The sequence below is a fragment of the Pholcus phalangioides genome, unplaced genomic scaffold (assembly GCF_987345545.1).
Source record: "Pholcus phalangioides strain wild (caught in Gottingen) unplaced genomic scaffold, Ppha-v1.0 ptg000005l_1, whole genome shotgun sequence".
Classification (NCBI taxonomy): Eukaryota; Metazoa; Arthropoda; class Arachnida; order Araneae; family Pholcidae; genus Pholcus; species Pholcus phalangioides.
Genome location: NW_028301598.1, coordinates 10,942,002 through 10,964,682, shown reverse-complemented (window position 1 = coordinate 10,964,682; position 22,681 = coordinate 10,942,002). Strand labels below are relative to the sequence as shown.

Genomic DNA, 22,681 nt, shown 5'->3' with positions numbered 1-22,681 from the left:
ATCTTGGATCTTGAACGCGTCTGCTCGCCTGCTTTGGTGGTGTATAGCTCCCACCTAACCTGACGTTGCTACTAACTTTCACCGGTTACGTGTGCGCGTCCCCTCGTAGGGCTCCATGGTGGGCATGGTGGGTGGGAGTGGAACAATACCCATTCAAATATGGGAAAAAATCAAAATGCACCAAAACGTCAAAGAACTGCTTCAAACCAAACACATGTCACTGTAAATGCTTCAATTTCATCAACTGTCTCATTTTTCTTTCTGCACTCTTCAGATAACGAAAAACCGCTGGCCAAAGTATCACCATTTGTAATAGATAAAGCTCTCTATGGCACAGTTGGTACCTTAAAATCGGTGAAGGCCCTTCGTTCAGGAGACCTTCTCATCGAAACTAACACACCTAAACAATCCGAACTCGTTCAAAAGCTCACATCTCTCGGAGACATTCCAATAACAGTCAAAATCCATCCCACGTTGAATTATTCACGTGGTGTCATTTCAGATAATAACTTAATTAACATGGATGAAGAAGAACTAACACAAGAGCTGGCGTCTCAAGGCGTAACATCTGCCAAACATATTATGAGCCGCAAAGATGGCAATCCAGCTCCCACACGAAACATAATTCTCACATTCTCATCACCAACATTGCCGAAAGATATCAAAATAGGTTATTATAACCTCAAAATCCGGCCATACATTCCTAACCCTGTTCGATGCTTTAACTGCCAAAAATACGGCCACTCACGAACGGCGTGCCGCAGCCAACCCACCTGCGCAAAATGCGGTGAGAAGGACCACATTTCGGACAACTGCACTAATTCACCATTCAAGTGCGTCAATTGCGGTGGCGACCACCCCGCATTTGACAGAAAGTGTCCGAAATGGAATGAAGAAAAAGAGATCCAGAAGATCAAGGTCCTCAATAACATCTCATATATCGAAGCACGCCGTCGTATAACCTCTAACCAAACTCCAATAGGTAATAGATCATATTCTAATATGGTAACAAATCCATCATCAGCTAATATGACTAACAATGTCACCAAAGCATCCGTAACAACTCAGACTGAACCAATAGCTGATACATCAACTCAAACATCATCATCTAACCAACCGTGCAATAGTTGTGGCTGCTGTTGCTCCGCTGGTTTCCGGAGGGAGTCCACTACCTCCGAAGAAGAAGCGGGAAAAGCAACGGCTAACACATTCAAAATAACTACAGATACTAAACCAAAAATCAACTCTGCAAACAAATCGAAAAAGAAACCATTCAAGACCGGATATTCACGAAAAGCTGTACAGAGAGCGCTCAAATGTCCATCCATGAAGAATGTGTCATTAATTGATGACACATCAATTGGTGACATGGACCTTGACAATAGATCAGATTCCGGTACTACTCGCCGTAAACTAGACCGGAATAAATTTAAAGATCTTGAACCGTCTACTTCTACTTAATTTATGGCCAACATAATTCAATGGAACATTCGTGGTCTTAGACCCAATTACGAAGATCTCAAGGATTTGATCAATCGCTATCATCCTGTTTGCGTGGCACTCCAGGAAACTTTCACGAAGCCCTCGGAGACATGGAACATCAGGCGACATTCCCTGTTCCGTATCAATTACGATGACGGGAGTAGAGCTTGCCGCGGTGTTGCTCTGCTGGTTCCACATCACGTGTCGTCGCGCGTTCTAACGCTGCGCACGAACCTGCAAGCCATCGCGGTGGAAATTTCTACTGGCCTAAGAATTACCATCTGTTCCATTTATTTGCCACCAAATGACACCATCTTACAGAGAGATCTAGAAGATCTGATTGATCAATTACCTCCACCATTTTTTCTTCTTGGAGACTTCAATGCACATAACATAATATGGGGTTCTAACAGCAACACCCCTCGTGGGGAAATGGTTGAACGACTGTTAGAAGACATGGACCTTGCCATCATGAATGATGGCAGTTTCACTCATTTCCATGCCCCAAACAATAGTTTCACTGCAATAGATTTATCATTATGCTCACCTTCACTCTTGCCGAACTGGTCCTGGTCGGTTGATCCAGACCTCCACGGGAGCAATCATTTCCCTCTAGTGGTTAAGTGCCTTGATCGAAGCCATAGCATACCTGAGGGTCCTCCTCGGTGGAAGCTTGTGGCCGCCCGATGGGCAGACTTCACGGTCAAGGCAGAAATCACGGAGGATATGGTTTCGCAACCCGACGTCGACCACTGTGTCGACCTTGTCACCAGTTGTGTCATCTCTGCAGCAAATGAATCAATACCCAAAGTCTCCTCGAAACTTCCTAAATTTCCTAAACCTTGGTGGAACCACGAATGTAATCTGACTATTAAAGCACAAAAGAAAGCATGGAGTAGGTTCCGGCGGTATCCTACCCATGACAACAAGTTGGCATTTTTAAAAGCAAAGGCGATGGCGAGAAGAACCAGGCGCCAGGCTCAATGCGAGTCCTGGCAAAAGTTTACGACGGGAATCAATTCATCAACTTCATCCAAAATCATTTGGGACCGGATCCGAAAAATCAATGGTCATTATCAGTCTCATCCACTTGCCATTTTAAACACCAATGGCACTATCATCAGCGATGTGAGGGATATTGCGGATACCATCGCCGCTCATTTCGCCGCTGTTTCCAGTAATGCGAATTATCCCCCATCGTTTCATCCCATTAAATCATCAGCCGAACGTACATCGTACACCTTCCGGCCTTTTACACCGGAGGGGTACAATTCATTGTTCACCCTTCATGAACTGACGACGGCCTTTCAGCGAAGTCCTGACTCAGCTGTATGGCCCGATGCTATTCATTATTCCATGATTCGGCATCTATCACCAGAATCACTGTCACATTTACTCATATTATTCAATCGGATCTGGGTCAGTCATTCATTTCCTGACACCTGGCGAGCAGCCATTGTTCTTGCATTCCCGAAGCCTGGCAAAAATCCTCAGCAACCTAACAGTTACAGACCTATTGCTTTGACCAGTTGTCTATGTAAGCTCATGGAACGCATGGTCAACTATCGCCTTATGCACTACCTTGAGGTTAACAATATTTTATCGAAACATCAAAGCGGCTTTAGACGGTTCAGGTCCACAACATGCAATATGTTACGCCTTGAGACATCAATAAGACAAGCATTTGTAAAGAGGGAGCATATGCTAGCCATATTTTTCGACATAGAAAAGGCCTACGACCGTACTTGGAGGCACGGAATTCTTTCCGACCTCTATAATAGCGGCTTGCGGGGCAACTTGCCCATTTTCATTAAGAACTTTCTCGCTCACCGCATCTTCCAGGTACGGATCGGAAGCACATTATCAGCTCCCCAAATTCAAGAACAAGGTGTACCTCAAGGTAGCATTTTAAGTGTTACACTTTTTATTTTAAGACTCAACGGGGTGTTGAACCAACTCCCGTTGTCTGTCACTGGCGCACTTTACGTGGATGATCTCTTGATATCATATCAATCAGTGAATATGAGGACAGCCGAGAGACAATTGCAAACCGCACTCAACAAGATCAGCAAGTGGGCACATAATAACGGCTTCTCATTCTCCGCTGACAAAACTGTCGCTATGCACTTTTGTCGGCGTCGAGACCTACATGATGACCCACAATTGTTTCTAAACAATAGTCAAATACCAATAGTAGAAAATACAAAATTCCTCGGCATCACATTCGATAAAAAGCTTACTTTCAAACCTCATATTGCACAATTGAGAGCTCGTTGCATGAAGACGATGAACCTCTTGAAGGTCATCTCGTCTACATCATGGGGAGCAGACCGTAAGTCACTCATTCACTTGTATAAAGCTCTAATAAGATCAAAGCTTGACTACGGCTCCATTGTATACGGGTCAGCACCTCGGAGTTATCTGAGTGTGCTCGACCCAATTCATCATCTCGCTCTCCGCATTTGCTCTGGAGCTTTCCGAACTTCTCCCATGGAAAGCCTCTATGTCGAATGCAACGAGCCATCACTGACATCAAGACGCCAGCAACTTTCCTTGAAATATTATTTCAAAATGAAGTCTTTACCAGATCATCCACTTCATCGTGTAATTTTTAATCCCTCATTTCATAGACTATTTGCTGCTCGCCCTTCATGTGTTCCATCTTACGGTCTTCGTATGAGGGCACTTGTGGAAGAACTACAAATAGACATCAGTCGTGTGGCCCCAGTTGCTTGGCAACTGGCACCATGGGAGCAGTCTCTGCCAGATGTCTCTCTTTCATTATCATCATACTCTAGAGCCACCACAGCAGATGTCATATATCGACAGATATTCTTTAGGCACAGGGGTAGGTACAACAGGTACTTTCCCATATATACCGACGGCTCTAAGAGCCCTGGGCATGTCGGTTGTGCCTACATCTGCTGTGAGGAGACATCTTTCAAACTTCCCGACATATTTTCTATTTACTCGGCAGAGCTGTACGCAATCCTTCAGGCTCTACGTCATATACGACGCAAACACCACCGACGATGCATCATTTATAGCGACTCTCTTAGCTCATTGCAAGCATTGTGTTCTTTTACTTTTCACATTCATCCATTTATTCATGCCATTTTTCATGAACTGCATCACCTCATTCATCACGGTACCACAGTAAAATTTTACTGGGTACCAAGTCATGTAGGAATACCGGGCAACGAAAAAGCAGACAACGCAGCTCGAACAACAACTAACATTGACAATAGCCTTTTGGTACCTGCCAGTGACCACTTCTCAATCCTCCGGGAAGTGATGCATCGCCACTGGCAGGATCATTGGAACAATCAAGTTAATAATAAACTTCATGCCATCAAGCCCACACTTGGCCACTGGCGTTCGAGCTGCAGGACTAACCGAAAGGAGGAAGTTCTGCTTGCCCGGTTGCGCATAGGACACAGTCGCCTCACACAATCATATTTATTATTACGAGAGAGTCAACCAGAGTGCCTTCATTGTCAAAGTCCATTGACCATTGCTCATGCTTTTACTTGTTCACATCATCGTCATCATTTTACGACCGCTTTTGGTCATAGTCATCTTTCACTTCATGACATTTTAAATGACAATAGCGATGCATCTCGCATTTTTAAATTCATCAAAGCCATTGGTTTATACGACAAATTATAGTTTTTACAATTTATGTCATTGTTTTACGTTCCATGTTCCGTTTTATATGTTTTAGTTTTTTGACATGACAGAATGACATTTTTCTCATTTTTATGTCTTGCTTTGGCGCAGTTTGACCAAATTGGTCCTTGCGCCAATAAATTGAAAATCCAGTCCAATCCAACGTACGGACCTGCATATCATTCGGAATGGCACTTTGACGGCCCGAAGGTATGCAGACGAGATACTGCGACCTCATGTCATCCCTTACGCTGGAGCCATTGGAGATTCCTTTGTTTTCCAGGATGATAATGCCCGACCGCATAGAGCTCGTCTGGTGGAGAACATGCTTGAAGCTGAAACAATACATATGGAATGGCCAGCGTGCTCTCCAACCTGAATCTGGACGACGCATTGCTGCGCGACCAAGGCCGCCTGTTACTGTCCGAGACTTGCAGATTGCGCTTCTTGAGGAGTGGAACAGTATTCCCCAAAGTCTGATCGATAACCTCATCGCCTCCATGGCAAACAGGTAAACAGCAGTCTTAGCTGTTCGAGGAGACCACACGCCCTATTAAAACTTATGCATCATGTCTAAACAGTACTTTTTTTTATCGTTTACATGTAAACAAATTGTTGCCCTAAATCATCTTTTCATGTTTTTTCCATATTTTCAAAGAATTAAAGCTTAATTCCAAATTTTTTTACGTCTTTTTTCTGTATTGCGCATTGATACGCGTGTACTATCCATTGTATGCCAATACGTGGCTGTCTCGCACGGTTTTCTTCACTTTTTTGCTTGCTCCCCAACTTGTTTTGAGCAGTGTATATCAATTCATGCAGTTGAATATCAAAATGCAATACGCAGAACTTAATTTTTATGCTTGAGAAGATATAAATAAAAAGTTGAAAGTAAAATGTTATACTGCCTGGATATCCTACTCAAAATTTTAGGTCCGGATAATTGCTTCATATTTAATTTCCTGCACTTCGTATATCTCTAAGCGACCTCAATATTTCAAAAATCGAGAATTCAATACAATTTCTAAAATTATTGATGTGACAGAAAACCCCACCAAATTTCCGCATTTCTACAGTAAAATCGGCAATTTTAACACTGATTCCTATGAGGATCACCCTTTTCCTGACCCTCAAAGCGATGCTGATGATGATTACGATGTCTATTCAAAAAGCCTCATTACTGAGAGTATTGAAAATGTGGCAAACCATTATAAAGGCATAAACTATTATACATATGTACATATACTAACAGGATTAAGACAGAAGTGACAAACCATTGTAAAGGCATATACACGTCTGAAATGCATTGCTAGGGAACCACAGTAACCAAAGTAAAACGTTCTGAAAGTTATTGTTGAGGCCCAAAAAACCATTGTTGCCGACAGTTTTTGCCCATTTGGGGCACTTGCCCTGCTCTGACAAAATTTTAAAGTAGCCTATCGTTCAAGTCGGGTTCCATTTGGTATGTCTGCAAGATTTGGCGATGATCGATCTAAAATTGTAGATTTGTATAGAGAACACACGCAGTCAATTTTATATATGTATATAGTTATATATTGTGTATCTCTTAGCCAAAACTTTAACGTTTTGATGGTATTTTGATAGGGGTCATTGTTTGATTAGATTTTTATTTTGAATCCTCTTGCTTGCTACATATATATGCATTTTATTTGTTCATTTCTTGCCATTATTTTTCGTCTCCACGTTTTCGTTTATTTCTCCTAGCACCATTGATGATATTCCAAACCCTCTTTTCATCACAACCCTTTCAACTGAAACCCAAACATCTTCTCCAGCTGTTTCTCAATCCCAGCCTCCCTCCATTGCATCCACTAACACTCCACTTCCTATTCCTCCACCTTTACCCTTTCTTCTCTTTCTCTTACCTCCACTCTCAACCCTTCTTCCTCCACCTCCTCAGACCCATCTATGTCTTCCACCTCCTCCAACCTTCATTCTTCTCTTGATCTCCCTCCCCCCTCCCATATCCTCTATTATTCCAAAATCCTTTTCTTGTACCACCTCCAACTCTTGTTCTTCTCTTGACTTTTTTCCCCATACATCCTCTATTATCCCAAAATCCTGTTCTAACACCTCCACTGAATCTTCCAGGTGCTGCCCTGGCCAAGCTCCTAATATCCAGCATCCTGTGCTTTACACCTTTCCCCCTATCAAATCCAAGCACACCCGGCAGCAGCCTGGCAACAAACTTTCATCTAAAACCTCAAAACTTTCACAACCTTCATTCAAAGCACCTTCAACTTTAGGTCAACACCCTACCTCTTCAACATCTGCTCAACATCTTACCACTTCAACCTCTGCTCAACATCCTATCACTTCAACTTTTGCTCAATGCACTACTGCTACAACCTCCTCCTCTAACACTGTTAACTGTTGCACTGACCCTTCCTTCACTGCCTCAGGAAACACATGAATACAGCGGAGGAGTTATTAAAAGAATCTCAAACCTTTAATTACTATATGCATGAAGATTATGTTCTTCAATTATTACCAAAGTTGCAAAAAGCACGCAAATTTGTGTGGATAAGTATGCTTGCAATGGCTGAGCAACAAGAGCAATATCAGGAAAAAACTGTATTCGATAAAAAGTGAAAATTAGGTGATATGGTTTATTTATATAATCCAGGTTTACTTAAGAAAAGAGTTAATCGTAAATTATGTATCAGGTCCTTACCGTATCCTTGAACAAAACTCACCAGTACTATTTTGTATAAAACATATTTATACAATGCATGCATAGTGACAGATTAACAAAAATTCAATTAGAAAGACCCTATGAACCTTACCCAGAAATAATAGATGATGAGAATTCCACAGATGAAGGACAAAAAACGACTGAGGACAAAAATACAGAAATACTGCACGCTACAGAACGAAACAATGATGACAATGTCTTTTTGGATCTCCCTGAGTTTCTCTATTCATATCAATATCCAAAAAAATGACACAGTACCAGCTACAGATGACCAGGGGGACAACACAGGTGCCGAATCACATGTTTCCCCACAGAATTTTTCTATTGCTTGGGATGACCTGCCTTTTATAGACGAAAATGAAAAGGGGGGGGGGGTTGAGCAAGAATCCATTGAAAAGAAAATTCCAAAACTATAAGAGAAGAGCCCCATTACCATCTTTAACCACGGGATGAATATGGTCAACAATAAAAGTTAAATATTGATCAAAAGACAGACAGTAATTCTATTGAAAATTAGAAAATTCAAATACGTCGAATAGCGGTAACAGTCATACAGAAAATGATATAACCATTTCTGAAAAATTCATGCCTCGGATATCACAACCAAGTGATTATCAAGAATCCGAAAAAACTGTTCTGGACCAAATCGCAGATTCGTTAGCTCAGAAGCTATTGAATGTCATTACTATCAATTACTAAGAAAATAATAAATGGTAACATCTTGCTGCCATTTTAACATTAATAAATTTATGGAGAGAGAGATCTAATATAACCTAGTTTGTATGGAAAGGTGACTTTCCTTAAATCATTAAAGACCTTAAAGACCAGTATTAAAAAGAACATACACGCAACTTTTCTCTTTCTAGATTTCATTCCTAGTGTTCACCAGTAGTATCGAAATGGTGAGACACAATGATGAGATCTGTGAAATGAAGGATGCTGTCCAAAGATGCTCACATGTGTTATCCAAGGCACATCATGTGCACTTGCTGCAACTAGTTGTGCAGTGACCAAACAGTGTCAAAATTGTAAACGAGTTTGGAAATTTATATATGGTCTCCATGTACAGCACAAGAACTGATACAACCTAGTCAATTCATAATGAAGCAGAATCTTACTGTTCAGAGAACATACACTGCTGGCCACCCAAATTGCAACATCAAGAAAGACAAGAGATATCGCAACAATATTTATTTTGTAGATAACATGTTGACCAAGCATCAAATGATTAAATTTATAGACTTCTGTGAAGTGTGGTTCCTGCCAAAATCAGTAGCCAGAGTAGCCGCCATTGTTGGAGATCACCGCTGCCACACGCCTCGGCATTGATTCAAAGAGACTTTGGATGTGTTCTTGGGGTACAGCAGACCAAGCAGCTTCCACGCGTTGCCAAAGTTGATCTGGTGTGGCAGCTGGGGATGTAATCTGGGTCAATCGTTGAGCAACCATGGACCACATGTTTTCTATCGGTGAAAGATCCGGAGAGCGAGCTGGCCAGGGAAGCAATTCAATCTGGCGATTGACGAAGAACCTTTGGACAATGCGTGCCACGTGTGGTCGCACATTATCCTGTTGAAATATGGCTGTGGGCAAGCCCTGAAGGTAAGGAAGGACAACTGGCTCCAACACCTCGGAGATGTAGCGCTGGCTTTTTAAAGTACCGGCAATGCGTACTAGAGGAGTGCGAGAGTGATATCCAATACCGCCCCCATACCATAATACCCGGTGCAGGACCAGTGTGGCGGTGCATAACGCAGCTGTTCAGCATCCTCTCTCCACGGTGTCTCCAGACTCGAATCCGACCATCGTGGTGTTGCAGACAGAAGCGTGACTCGTCAGTAAAGACAATTTCATTCCATTGTGCCGTCCACATCCTTCTTTCATCGCACCATTGGCGGCGGAGACGTCTGTGGTTCTGCGTCAAGGGTAGACGAAGCAATGGACGTCTTGCGGACAGACCACTCTGCTGTAAACGGCGTCGAATGGTACGCGCAGACACTGGATGATGCGGTACAGACTGAATGTGCTGTGCTATGGTTCGTGATGTGGCTGAGCGATCCGTCACTGCCATATGCACAATACGCCTGTCATCACTTGAAGTGGTGCACTGAGGTGAATGCGATCGAACACGTCGGTCCGTCGTACCCTCCTGCATCCAACGATCACATATCCGCATTACAGTTGTTTGGTTTCGTCCAACATGACTACCGATTTCCCTGAAAGATAATCCACTATCTCGGTAGGCCACTATCCTTCCTCTGTCGAACTCGGATACTTGATCAAAAGATGATCGATGTTTTCTACGAGGCATAATTGATCGTTTTTTTGAAAAAACCACAAGAAAAACACAATTGCCGTACTTCAAATCGTCGAAATCTCCAAGCCTTAAATAGCGCTTTGAAGTGGCGCCACAGGCGCACGTGATGTGCGTCTGCGCTGAAATTCTAATCATTTGCATATCTCACCTCCGCTAATGCATGTTGTAAATTTCATATTATTTGCATGCTTCCTTCAGGGTGTTGCATTTACGGTGGCCAGCAGTGTATATGTTGTATAATAACAACATGTGAAACTGAAGAGAACGAAAGCGCAACTTAGATTTACATCAGCGGCAAAAACAATAAAAATAATTACTTTTCTAATGAGTTTCAAGCCTCCCCTTTAATGATTTTTTAAAATTAGTGATTACCAGGTCTACAAGCTAAATCTAAAAATACTCATTTTCGAATTATATCTAAAATCTAATATCATATGTTAGACTCTCATTTGTTCATATTATAGAAAATGTAAAAATATATATAAAGTCTCTCGAAATTTTTTTGATTTAAAAAAAATGATTTCTTCTAGAGGAAATCTCTGTATTTTGTTTCTTGTGGGGGAGGACACCCCTTTTTCTGAGCTGAGAAAACACTTTTTTGAAGTAAAAAGTAATCCTGTGTACGCTACCGCATATATGTATATCAAAACTATTTTACTTACTGCCAAAATTTTAAAGTGCTACAAAACTGATAAATGCTGCTACAAAAACAACATATTTGCTGCTACGAAAATAAGTTTTCCTGCTACAAAAATCAAATTTTAATTTTTCACCCCTGCACATTCTTTAGTTGAGGCAGATTTATGGTTACTTCTCCCATTACTACTACTACCCTACTACACTCCCATTCTTCTGTAGTTGTCTTGACCACTGCATGCATTCCTCAAATTTTCCACCCCTCTAAACTTGCCACTTTGGGCTATAGCCCCCTGTAAATGTCTCTGTCTGTGACGTTAGGGTAGAGGTGCTCAAGCAGCCCCAGAATTAATCATCAAAATCAAAAAATAAAAATCTCATACATAAAGCTCAAGCTGAGCATTCACTGGTCATAAATCATGAATATTTCAGACATCCCTGTGCCCTATTTTCAGATGCTAAATTTTTTTAAACTTTTTAATATATTTGCAGGATATTTCTGAAGACGCCATCTTACTGTCGGCACTCAACCTGGTGGTGTTTCCTTTGCTGTATTTTTTCACATTCCTGTACTACACTGATTGCGGGTCAATGTTTTTCCTGTTGCTCATGTACTTATTGCATCTCAATCACCATCAGTGGACAGCAGCCGTGTTCGGTGCTATCTCTGTGCTTTTTCGTCAGACCAACATCATATGGATGTTTTTTGTAAGTCGTTTTGAATTTGTGTTTTTAAAATCGTATTACTATTGATACTCTGTGATATACAGGGTGGGCAAAAAGTCCAAGACACATTTTAAAAAAATAACAAAAAATCAACCCATTGACATAAAAAAATAAAGTTTCCACTAAAATGATTATCGTGACAGTTTTTTTATACATAAAAAAATAGTTGAAATTTCTATGACTCTGCCACTGCATCATAACTAAAACCTAACACATAAAATGTGACAAAAACAGTGCATTATTTATGTTTATTGTGACTTGCATTACATAAAATGACCACATTCAAAATATGTGCACTCTTTGTAGTGCAACAATCCAGTGCACTCCTGTTTAAATTTGAGTTTTCCCAAATAGGATCATTAATAAACAACAATAAAGAATTACATAGTAAAAATGTTTCCGCTTGAAAACAATTATTATTTATAACAATTAATTAGTTTGAAACAAATTTCCATGACAAATTTCAAATACATGTTTTTTTTCAATAATCAAAATAAACACATTGTGTCAATTTGAAGTTTATGTTATTAAAATATCACAAATTAATGTATCACAGTTAATAATTTATATAGATCCCTCGATAAATCTGACTAGAAAAGTTCTGGAAGTTTGTTTCTTACTCCAGAACCACCTTTCCATGGCATCACAATCACATTTAAACAGGTAGGAAGTCTATGGTCATCCACATTACCTTTCCGTGGATATCATACTTTGTTAATAGTAGTGAAACAAGGTACCATGGGGGGGGGGGAATTTCATTGGATCACTTCACAATTGACTAGAAACCAGAGAATGGAGAACCACAGAGAACCAGGCTGTTGCCATCATCAGCACAAGCACGTCATGACGATCTTTAGAACACAGTCCCAATGGAGGCAGCAGAGAGATTTACCAGTGGAAAATTATAGTATCCATTCAATCATCCCTGTGAGAGTGGCAATACAATCACTGAAGTGAAGTTATCGTTTGGACTCCATTATAATATCGTGACGATCTTAAGGCACTGGGCTTTAACTTATATCAGAACTGAAAACATGCAGAAGAGGAGAGTGCATGTTCCAACACACAACTGGTATTTAAGGAGAATTTCCTGGTCATGCATGACCCATACAATCCAATCAGCTTTAAGATTCAACATCACAGAAATTAGCATAACATCTCAAGCACACATAGACTTACTTTACATGCATACACACAATATCTTTATATTGAAAAATTGAAAAATTGTATCGATCTGAATCTAGCAGCAACAACACAAAAATCAACATCGAAGACCTGGCCAGGGTCAACAACATAGTTAAGCCTATTTTAGATTGAGTTAAATCATAAAGTTATTAACTGCATGATGGTTTGCAGTCCCACCACTGGAAAAAAAAGAACAGTAGCTTTCAAAGCGACAAGACATCTTTTGGTGGTACTCCTGGAATTCACCGGTTTTCAGCGCTCCAGTGATTTCTTGGTGGTTCCTGGCACGCGGTGGCATTGAGGACAGTGCAGAGAATGTGAGGAGCTGCTAATTGGATCCCACTGATTTCTGGTTGATTTACTGTAGAAAGTTTCTCAACTTGCCTTTTGTGTGATCATTAGTCGGTCATCGACTCCATTGAAAGTCCCTATTGACTAAAAAATTCTAAATTCCCTCCGATTTTCATGAATGATCTTTATATCTTTGATGCGCGAAGATTATTCCGATTCGGATCTATCTAATTCATCACGATTTGCTCAGATTCATAATTTTTTCTTTTATTTTTCAATCAAATTCCCAGATTTTACACCATTTAGGAACAAGCCCATAAAGTTTATATTATTTTAGAGGTTTCCTTATTCTTCTATGACCGTTTAACATGACTAACAAGGCATATCTTATTATTGAAGTACAAAGGCCCTCTTATCATAATGTGTTCTAATTTCAATAGGCTCGAGATACGAAATTAGTATGAAGCATTGTAGTCAGATTAAAGACTGGACTTGTGATGACACTATTCACTGTTGGAAGAGTAAGATAATATGAAGGAATCGATATCTGATTTCTAGTACTGGACACGAGCAATTACATGACGCGCATTATTGACCAAAAATCTTTGACAAACATGAAATTTGAACAATTGCGACACCACTTGGCCAAGAGTAACACCACGGCATCGGACATGGTTAACACACCAGATGTTGTGACTCCAGCTTCGTATCCTCGCATCCAAAAGCACATTGTGCCAATTTCTGCAATAAAAATTAACTCGGCTAACAACGACATGAATGGAGCTCTTGATGCTGATGGCTCCTATGCGTATGTTGCTGCATTGAACATCTGGACACTTTTAACTGATCCAGGATGAGATTCGTTGGGCAGATCTCATCACCACCTGCCTGCCAATGAGCCTGCTAAAAGACACAATAGATGCAATTAAATCGACTTGGAATCTTGTTCGAGCCACCTGATAGCTATACTCTGGAAAAATGCAGTGCAAGGTGTCATTAAGTGATCAAGACAGTGTTCGCCGTATAGTTTGGCAGCCAGAACTTCAACCATTGTCACCAAAGAATTCTAAGTTCAGAGGTAGATCAACCAAAGGGACTACCCCTGGACTGCTGTGCAAAATGACTCAAACAGCCAGAGACCGTGCAATGGACCAAACTGCAACGCAGCATTCTCTGGCTGCTTCATGTTCGAATGGACCTCAAGGGGACTATGTTCGAATGGCCTCGTCATGTTGCGAAAGCCAGCAGTCAGTGGTCAGTAGAGTGAATCAGCGCGATTCTGACATATTTATTAGCAGAGACACACAAACTGACCATCTACCAGTGTGTCGGTGTGGAACTAATCTACTTATTCGTAGAGAGACTCAGGTGATCTTGAATACTGTTCCAAACGTGGACTCTCATGATCGGGAGGATTGTCTCACAGATGAGCGACAACAGAACTTTCAAGTTGTAGTAGTTTCTCAAACTGCCACAGCGTACAATAATACAGAACCAGATATCCCACAAGGCAGGAATGCCTGTGTTGGCCCAATGCGGACAGTATCCTCGCAACTCCCAACCTCGACATTTTATATTGAGGATAGCTGGAACAACGAAACTACTGTACCTTGGGAACCTCCTAAACCGCAGAAACAATGTAAAGTGAAGAGTGATAGGTCCAGGCAGACGTGCAGTCTCTCGATAGAATTTGAAAGGTGGACGCTTGGCCACAACTGCGCCTGAATAAGCAATGGGAGAATGATGCTGCTCTTCTGAAAAAGAACTTGTCACCTCCCCCTTTTGCATCGAAGAGAATGTGGGCTGAAGTTGCAAAAATGGAGACAGTGGCCAGAAGTGGTCCAGATATCAAGTATTTTCAGGCAGGAAGCTTGCATCTGAAAGGACTAAGTTCGTGGACACCTCCTCATTCGACTTGTCAAAGCCAGTGGAATCAAATGTGCATACAGGGACTATTCTATCGCATCACATAAACGAAAAAAGACAATACAATCCTCTGTCCTGGGCTGAACGATGCGAAGACTATGACATGACTATGAAAGAGACTGCTAGTGCTACCGTAACATCAACATATGGCCATAAGCAACTAAGAGAAGAACTTCATGTTGGTAAAAAGTAAAAATAGTCGACATGGCAAAAATCCTCATGCAACAGAAACTCCTCAAGCACGTTACTAGCCAATGAACTACTGATTCAATGCTAGGAGTAATGTGGCGAAATTGGACTTGTCCAAGGTACACAGACGTAGTCAGTTACAATATGAAAAAGAAAAGTTGGCTCAGCCATCATGTAGGAAGGTCACAAACTCTGCCGATTTTTATGCTCAAGGGAAGGTCAGGAGAACTGATTATGATTGCCATAAGCGTAATGTATCCATCATGCAGACAGAAACATAACGTCTAACCAATACACTTCTGACCATATGGACAGTACACTGGGTACAGCGAGGGGACATTGTCGACAGACTTTGTTACAATACAAGTATTCGTCGAGATAACTAAAGCCAGACTTGAATAACTACTATAACATTTTTTAATCAAATATAATTATATAAGAACGGTTATATATTTTTTAAGTAGAGAGATGGAAGAGCGCCCTTTTTTTCAGAACCGCAGGGTTTGGCCAAGTGTTTTTAATTCCAAGTGTTGCCAGATTCATATCTCTTTTTCTGCTTTTTCCTGGCACCACTGGATCTGTCTGCATTGGGTGTTTTTGGGACACACTAGATGCACCACACTACTCCTCCTAAGTAAGTACCAACAGTACGATTTCTGATTATACATACGAGTACCTGTACTTAGGGTTGAAATGCATATGCCTACTGGAGTGTGTTGTTGTGGTGGTTTGAATAGGATTTGGTATCATTGATGTATGTAGAATAGGATCTGGCGTCGTACCTGTTGCTTCGGTTGTCTATGAACAGTTCTTCTCCAATAACGTGAAGGCAGGTTTTAGCCTGTCTATACCAGGGTTGGGTTTTTGACGTCAAAAAAGTTTTTGACGTGACAAGTGTCAAAAACTGGTTTAAACTGTCAAAAACTGGTTTAAACCGTCAAAAACTGTCAAAAACCTAAATGAATGCTTTGGGATGTTTCGAATAGAATAGGTATATAACTTAATGATGAGGCACTTTGATATTACAATGTTTCATTTTCAAACACTAATTTATTAAAATTGAAACAAAATATTAATTATAATTTTCGATTTTGAATTTGAGGTACAAAATGTCTAGAGTAGATATATAATTAATAGTATGGTTCAGTTTTACCACGTAGACATAACATGTAACTAATTTTGCGCATTTTTCTACACCTAAACGATTTCTAAGTTTTGAATGGATAAATCCAAAGTTAGAAAATACTCTTTCAATGGAGGCTGGGCTGGCGGGACTGGACAGCAAAAGCATTGCTAGTTTTATGAGTTCAGATGCAGGCTCAGCTGACAAAGCATTACATTTAGAAAGTCCTTTCCACCAAACCACAGGGTTTGTCATTCTTCCTGCTGCACTGAAATAAGAAGGTGGAAAAGGAGTTTCTTCCGCTTCATATGAAATTAGCAATGGCAGACAACCGTTAATTTTCTCTGTTGCCCATGTGCGAGCCAAATCACTTTGCACATCAGTCAGTCCTTCACCTTTATATTTTGGGTCCAAATTATATGCCAAATAATGAAATGGTCTCAGAATCTGGTTCATCTTGTTTTGTATCTTTTCAATGTGAGGCTGAAGAGCACTTTCTTTGAGAAGGCTTAGCCAAACACGGCATGAGTCAGCTATTGTAGCTGTATCTGTTTGAAGAATATCCAATGCAACACTTATTGGCTTGAGTTGGAATGAAAGATCTTTACACTGTTTGTATAAATTATAATTGTTGATTAAAATAACAATTCCTTTGTCAATGTCATTTTCGTGATCTTCTACTATTTTCTGAAAAAATAGCCTATTGTGTAAAAATGTTTCAAGACAAGTAAGTGTACTCTTCCATCGAGTATCACCAGGTAATTGGGGTTTTATTGACCCCATATGTTCATTAAGCCATCCCGAAGGCAAATGATGGTTTCTAAAGTATTTTTGTATTTTAACCACCTGTTTGAGCACAGCTTCAGGTGTTAGATCTTGTCCTAGTAAGTTGAGCCAATGAGAAGAGCACCCATATGCTATTAAATTTTGGTCAATCCCATTAAGCAAAAGTTGCCTGGCTTTCTCCATTACTTTCGCATTATCAGTTACAACTAACTGCCTTTACTTCACAAGAATATTTATCGTGGGCCAAACGTATGGAATTGTCAATTATTTGCTTGTGGTAATCTGCATTTTTCATAATAGCACCACACTCAACAGCTTCAAGAAAATAGGATTTACCTTCAGAATGTATACATGTAGCTATGACTGGATCGTTATGAATATTGCTCCATCCATCTTCAATTAAAGTTACAGCTTTTCCACTGAGATTGTCTTTTGTAGTTTTCTCAACCTCTCTTGTAACTTCATCAAGCAATGACTGAGCCAAAGCTTTTCTACTTGGGGTATTATAACCAGGTCGCAAAGCAGAAACTAGATCTTTGAAACTTGAATGTCCAACAACACTGAATGGGATATTATTGGCATAAAAAAACTTTGCCACTAATAAATCAATTTTTTTTAGTTGTAGCAGAATTTGTTTTCACAATGAAGTCATCAATTTTTTGCTTATTTTTTGAGTGAAAATTTCAGGTTCTGTTGATTCCAACAAAATAATAGGCTGTGAAGCAGTGGACTCTGTAGATGTTGATGTAGTTGCTTTTTGTACATCAGGTATTTGTTCAACATCATTGCCCCTTCCAATACACTGAGCTATATGGCTCTTCATCCTGTCCACACGATTGCATCGCATAACTCCACAATTAATGCATTTTGCATATATCTTTCCATTTTTCTCTATTTTATCAAAATTTTGCCAGGCTATATGCTGTGGCCTTCCACCACGATTCGTTATATTTTAAACTAATAATAGACTAAATATTTATGATTTCTTAGAAATTGGTTTCACTAAACATAAAAAAATATCAAATGAAATTTCTGAAATTGGTTTCCATATTAATCCTCACTACTTTACAATTCAAACAATAAATAGCAAAGTTGGACTTTTCTCTAGTACACTGGTCTTTGTCCTCTAAGGGCAGCTGTTGTCTTTATTGGATTGTAAGACCATCTGCCCCTAGCATGATAATGCAGTCACTACTGTTGCTGCTTCTTGGTGAAGGAAAAAGAAAAACAAAACCCTGTGAGATAATATACCACTACATTTAGATCTGTGATGCAATCCCCATTCATGAATTTTCTAAAAATAGAACGTCAGAATGCATAGCCCAAGGTTAGAAAATGTGGTAAGAATTAGCAATTTTGATATTGTAATATAACTTAAGTAACTAAGATACTTTATATAAAAAATATGTATATTCAGGCTACTTTTATAAGGTCTTTTTGAAGGGAAAAAAAACACTTATCATTTAAAAATATACCACCAAATGTAACCCAAGAATAGAAACTGTGGTAACAATGAAAAATTTTGACTAATAATGAACTAATTAATTTTTCAGGGGAAAAATTATTTTAGTATTTTGATTGCTGGATATATATATTCTAATGCTATGTACAATAAGAATATTGTTTTAAATATCTGGGATTGTCTAGATAATATAATAACAGAAATCAACATTATATATAGCAAGCATGAAAGAACTTTTTAAACATGTATCTCTTGTAAAAAAAAAAGTAGAGCAGATGTTGATATGCAAATATATATATATATTCATATATAAACCGTTGAAGAAATTTTAGAAGGTTGAAACTATCTTGAATACATTACATATCCTTCCGTAGTTTTATGCTATGCTCTACTCAAATTCTATATTTTACAAGTATATATACATGTATATAATTGTCCAAAATAATTATGTAGGGGGGGGGGAAGATTATTTTAAAATCACACATTATGTATTGCAGCATAGTCACTTTAAGCATTACATGCAATCAATGTGCGTATTTTCAATGGGAATTTATATGTTGAAAAGCAGTATTTGAGGTTTTTGACAGTGTGGATTGACGATTGTGGTGAAGGCGACGGCAATGAGAAGATGTAAATTTCATTCTTAAAGACATGAACATTTTATTTACACACACACGGACAAGTTATACGCGACATCCATACTCTATGACGAAATACAATCAACTGATTAAAACGTTCGAAAAACTCTCTGGCGATCCGTTGCTAGGTTACCATCCATCGCAAGGCGAAAAATGCTACAACGAGAAAACGTGACATCGTGACGTCACAGAGCATCGTTTATGATCGGTCACTACACACTCCCCCCCTAGTGTCAACGAAATTTGTGGTCGAATATCTGTCGGGGAAGTGGACGTGACGACCGGAGCGAGTCACAGTTGCTGGTACTGCTTGTGCTGGCAACGCTGTATTGGATGGCTGTATGGGCACTTCTGAAGGTACCTTAAAGCTATCTCCAAGGAAAGCTGGAATCAAACGATCAATGGAGATCCTCTTGCTTGCCCCATTGATGCCAATGTCGAAAATTTTTTCTCTGCGATCTTTGACAGGAAACGGGCCTTGATATGTTGGTTGTAAGGCAGGATGTGGTGCGTCGTTGCGTACGAAGACATGCGACGCGGATTGCAGATCACTAGGAATATACGTCGGCGTGTATCCGTGAGTTGTTGTAGGCACCGGCTTCATTGAACGCATTAGCTTTTGGATTTGATGGACGAAATCGGATTGTATAATGTCTGGTGTTTTCGAAAAATACTCGCCGGGCAACTGCAATGGTGTTCCGTAGAGGATTTCTGCGGAAGAGCATCCCAGGTCTTCTTTCACTGCTGCTCTTAGACCCAGTAGGGCGAATGGGAGAGCATCAACCCAAGCAGGATTCGATTGAATACGGCATCTCAGGGCAGTTTTCAGCGATCGGTGTTGTCTCTCGATCAGCCCATTTCCTTGTGGATGATAAGCAGTCGTTTTATGATGTTGGAATCCTAGATATCTGCTCAAGCTTTGGAAAAGCTGGCTCTCGAACTGTCTGCCCTGGTCGGTGGTGATCCTGTGCGGTATGCCGAATCTTGAAAACCAAGTGGCAATTAATGTTTTGGCGACTGTTTCGGCAGTTTGGTCTGGCATTGGAGAGGCTTCGATCCACCTGGAGAATCTGTCTATCATCGTTAGGAGGTACCGAGAACCTTGGCGTAATGGTAATGGACCAACTATGTCAAGATTGATATGCTGAAATCGGTTGTTAGGTACCTTGAATTCAGCCAGCGCGGATCGAGTGTGTCGGTGAACTTTAGAGCGTTGGCATGGAATACATGCTCTAGTCCACTCACGACAGTCAGATCTAATTGAAGGGCAAACAAATCTGTCACTCAGCAGTTTTGATGTTGCTCGCATGCCAGGATGTGATAAGCAATGCAATGATTCAAACGCTCGTCGTCGCTGAGAAATTGGTACAAAAGGCCTTATTTTGCCGTTTGACACATCACACCAAATTTCGGCTGTTGCGTCAGGAAGGCTGAGTTTTTTCAGTTGTAAAGATGATACACTAGAATTTAAGATGGTTTTGAGATCGTTGTCATTCTCTTGGTCAGCTGCGAGTTGCACATAATCTAAAGGTGTGGGTACAGAAATGGCAGATATTCTAGAAAGAGTATCAGCTGGAATATTGTCGACACCTTTTATATGGAGAATTTCTGTTGCGAATTGGCTGATAAAGTTCAACTGTCGTAGCTGGCGTGGTGAGCACTTTTCTGGTTTCTGCCTGAACGCATACACCAACGGCTTATGGTCACTACAAATGCAGAACTGTCTTGCTTCTAGCATATACCTGAAGTGCTTGACAGCAGAATAAGCTGCAAGTAATTCTCTATCGTATGCAGAATAACTTCTTTGTGCGCTTGAAAGCTTCTTTGAGAAGAATGCAAGTGGTTGTAGCTGATTATCGTTAGATACTTGATGCAAGGCGGCACCTATAGCAAAATCACTGGCGTCCACATGTAAAACTAATGGTGATGATGCTGAAGGATGGTGCAAAAGAGTGGCATTAGCGAGATACGTTTTGCATTTTTCGAATGCTTGTCTGGTCTCAAGAGTCCAAGGAATTGATGTCTTGTCATTTATCTTGGTGCTGGACAAGAAGGAATGAAGTGGTGCTTGCACGGCTGCTGTAGATGGTAGAAATCGCCTGTAAAAGTTCAAAGTTCCTAGAAATCTTCGAAGCTGCTTGATGTTTTCTGGAAGAGGAAATTCTTGGATTGCAGGAACTCTGTCTGGGAGAGGCTTTGAGCCGTGTTCATTGCCCAAATAGCCCAGGAAGGAAATTTCCGGTACATTGAACACGCATTTAGATGTGTTGATTGTCAGTCAGTACTTATCGAGTCTTTCAAACACTTCTCTAAGGTGCTTGTGATGCTGCTCTGCGTCATGGCTGGCGATGAGCACGTCATCAAGATACGAGAAACAGAAGTCGAGATTGCGTAGCACCTCGTGGATGAAGCGTTGGAACGTTTGTGCAGCGTTTGAGAGTCCGAACGGCATGACTACGAATTCAAACAATCCAAAGGGAGTTATGATTGCTGTCTTGGGAATGTCGTCGGGATTTACAGGAATATGATGAAATGCTTTGACCAGATCTATTTTAGAGAAAACTTTACATCCATGCAGATTCTGCGCGAAGTCCTGTATATGTGGCACTGGGTAGTTATCCGGCACAGTAATTCGATTCAGACTTCGATAATCACCAGTTGGTCTCCACTCATTCGGTCCTTTTGAAACCATGTGCAACGGGGAAGCCCAGTTTGATTTGGATGGACGACATATACCTTGGTCCAACATCATCTGGAATTCGGTCTTGGCAATCTTGAGTTGAGCTGGGTGCAATCTGCGTGGCTTTGCGAAAACAGGAGGACCTTTAGTTTCTATGTAGTGCAAGGTAGTATGGGAAGCTTTCCTCGAAAACGGACGAGGTCTCGTTAATTCGGGAAATTCCTTCATAATTTCAGTTATAGCACTGTTTCCTGAGATTGTTTTAATCGTTGTCGAAGGTCCATTGTAAGTAAAACCTTTACATGTGAGAGAAGTGAGTGGATCTATAAGTCGCTTGTTTTTGATATCGATGATGAGTCCGTAGTGAGCAAGGAAATCCGATCCGATAATTGGTCTCTCAACGCCAGCGAGGGTGAAATGTCATTTGTAATTCCGCCGTAAGTTCAAGTCCAATTCCAGGAGTTTCAAACCGTAGGTAGATATATGGGAACTATTTGCAGCGAAAAGCTCAAAAGTTGTCGGTTTGCCATTGCCTTTGTAAGGTAAAATTGATATATCAGCTCCAGAGTCAATTAAAAACTTCATGCCGCTTTTCCTTTCCATAATGAACAAACGGCTATGGTGAAGACTGCTATCGCCGCCACCGCATGCCGTTACTGCGGGGGGCTTGGACCGTTTCCCTGAATATTCTGAGCGTTGTAAGCGCAGGGGGACTTGCATCTGAAAGCTTTATTTCCGAACCTGCTATGATAATAACACACGTTAGTGTTTTCATCGGAGTCTTGATATCGCGAGCGATTCCTTGAACCAGAATAACGTCGGTCTCGACTGGAGTTTCGATAGCGGTTCCGGCTA

General features: G+C 40.5%; 1 protein-coding gene across 1 annotated transcript in view; it reads left to right on the top strand.

Annotated features, from left to right (window-relative positions):
* Positions 1-22,681, top strand: part of Alg10 (alpha-1,2-glucosyltransferase Alg10) — a 54,548-nt gene that overhangs the window by 10,174 nt on the left and 21,693 nt on the right. Inside the window, exon 3 of the mRNA XM_089232312.1 lies at positions 11,313-11,528. Coding sequence (XP_089088438.1) covers positions 11,313-11,528 — 216 coding nt within the window. The remainder of the gene's footprint in view (positions 1-11,312; positions 11,529-22,681) is intronic.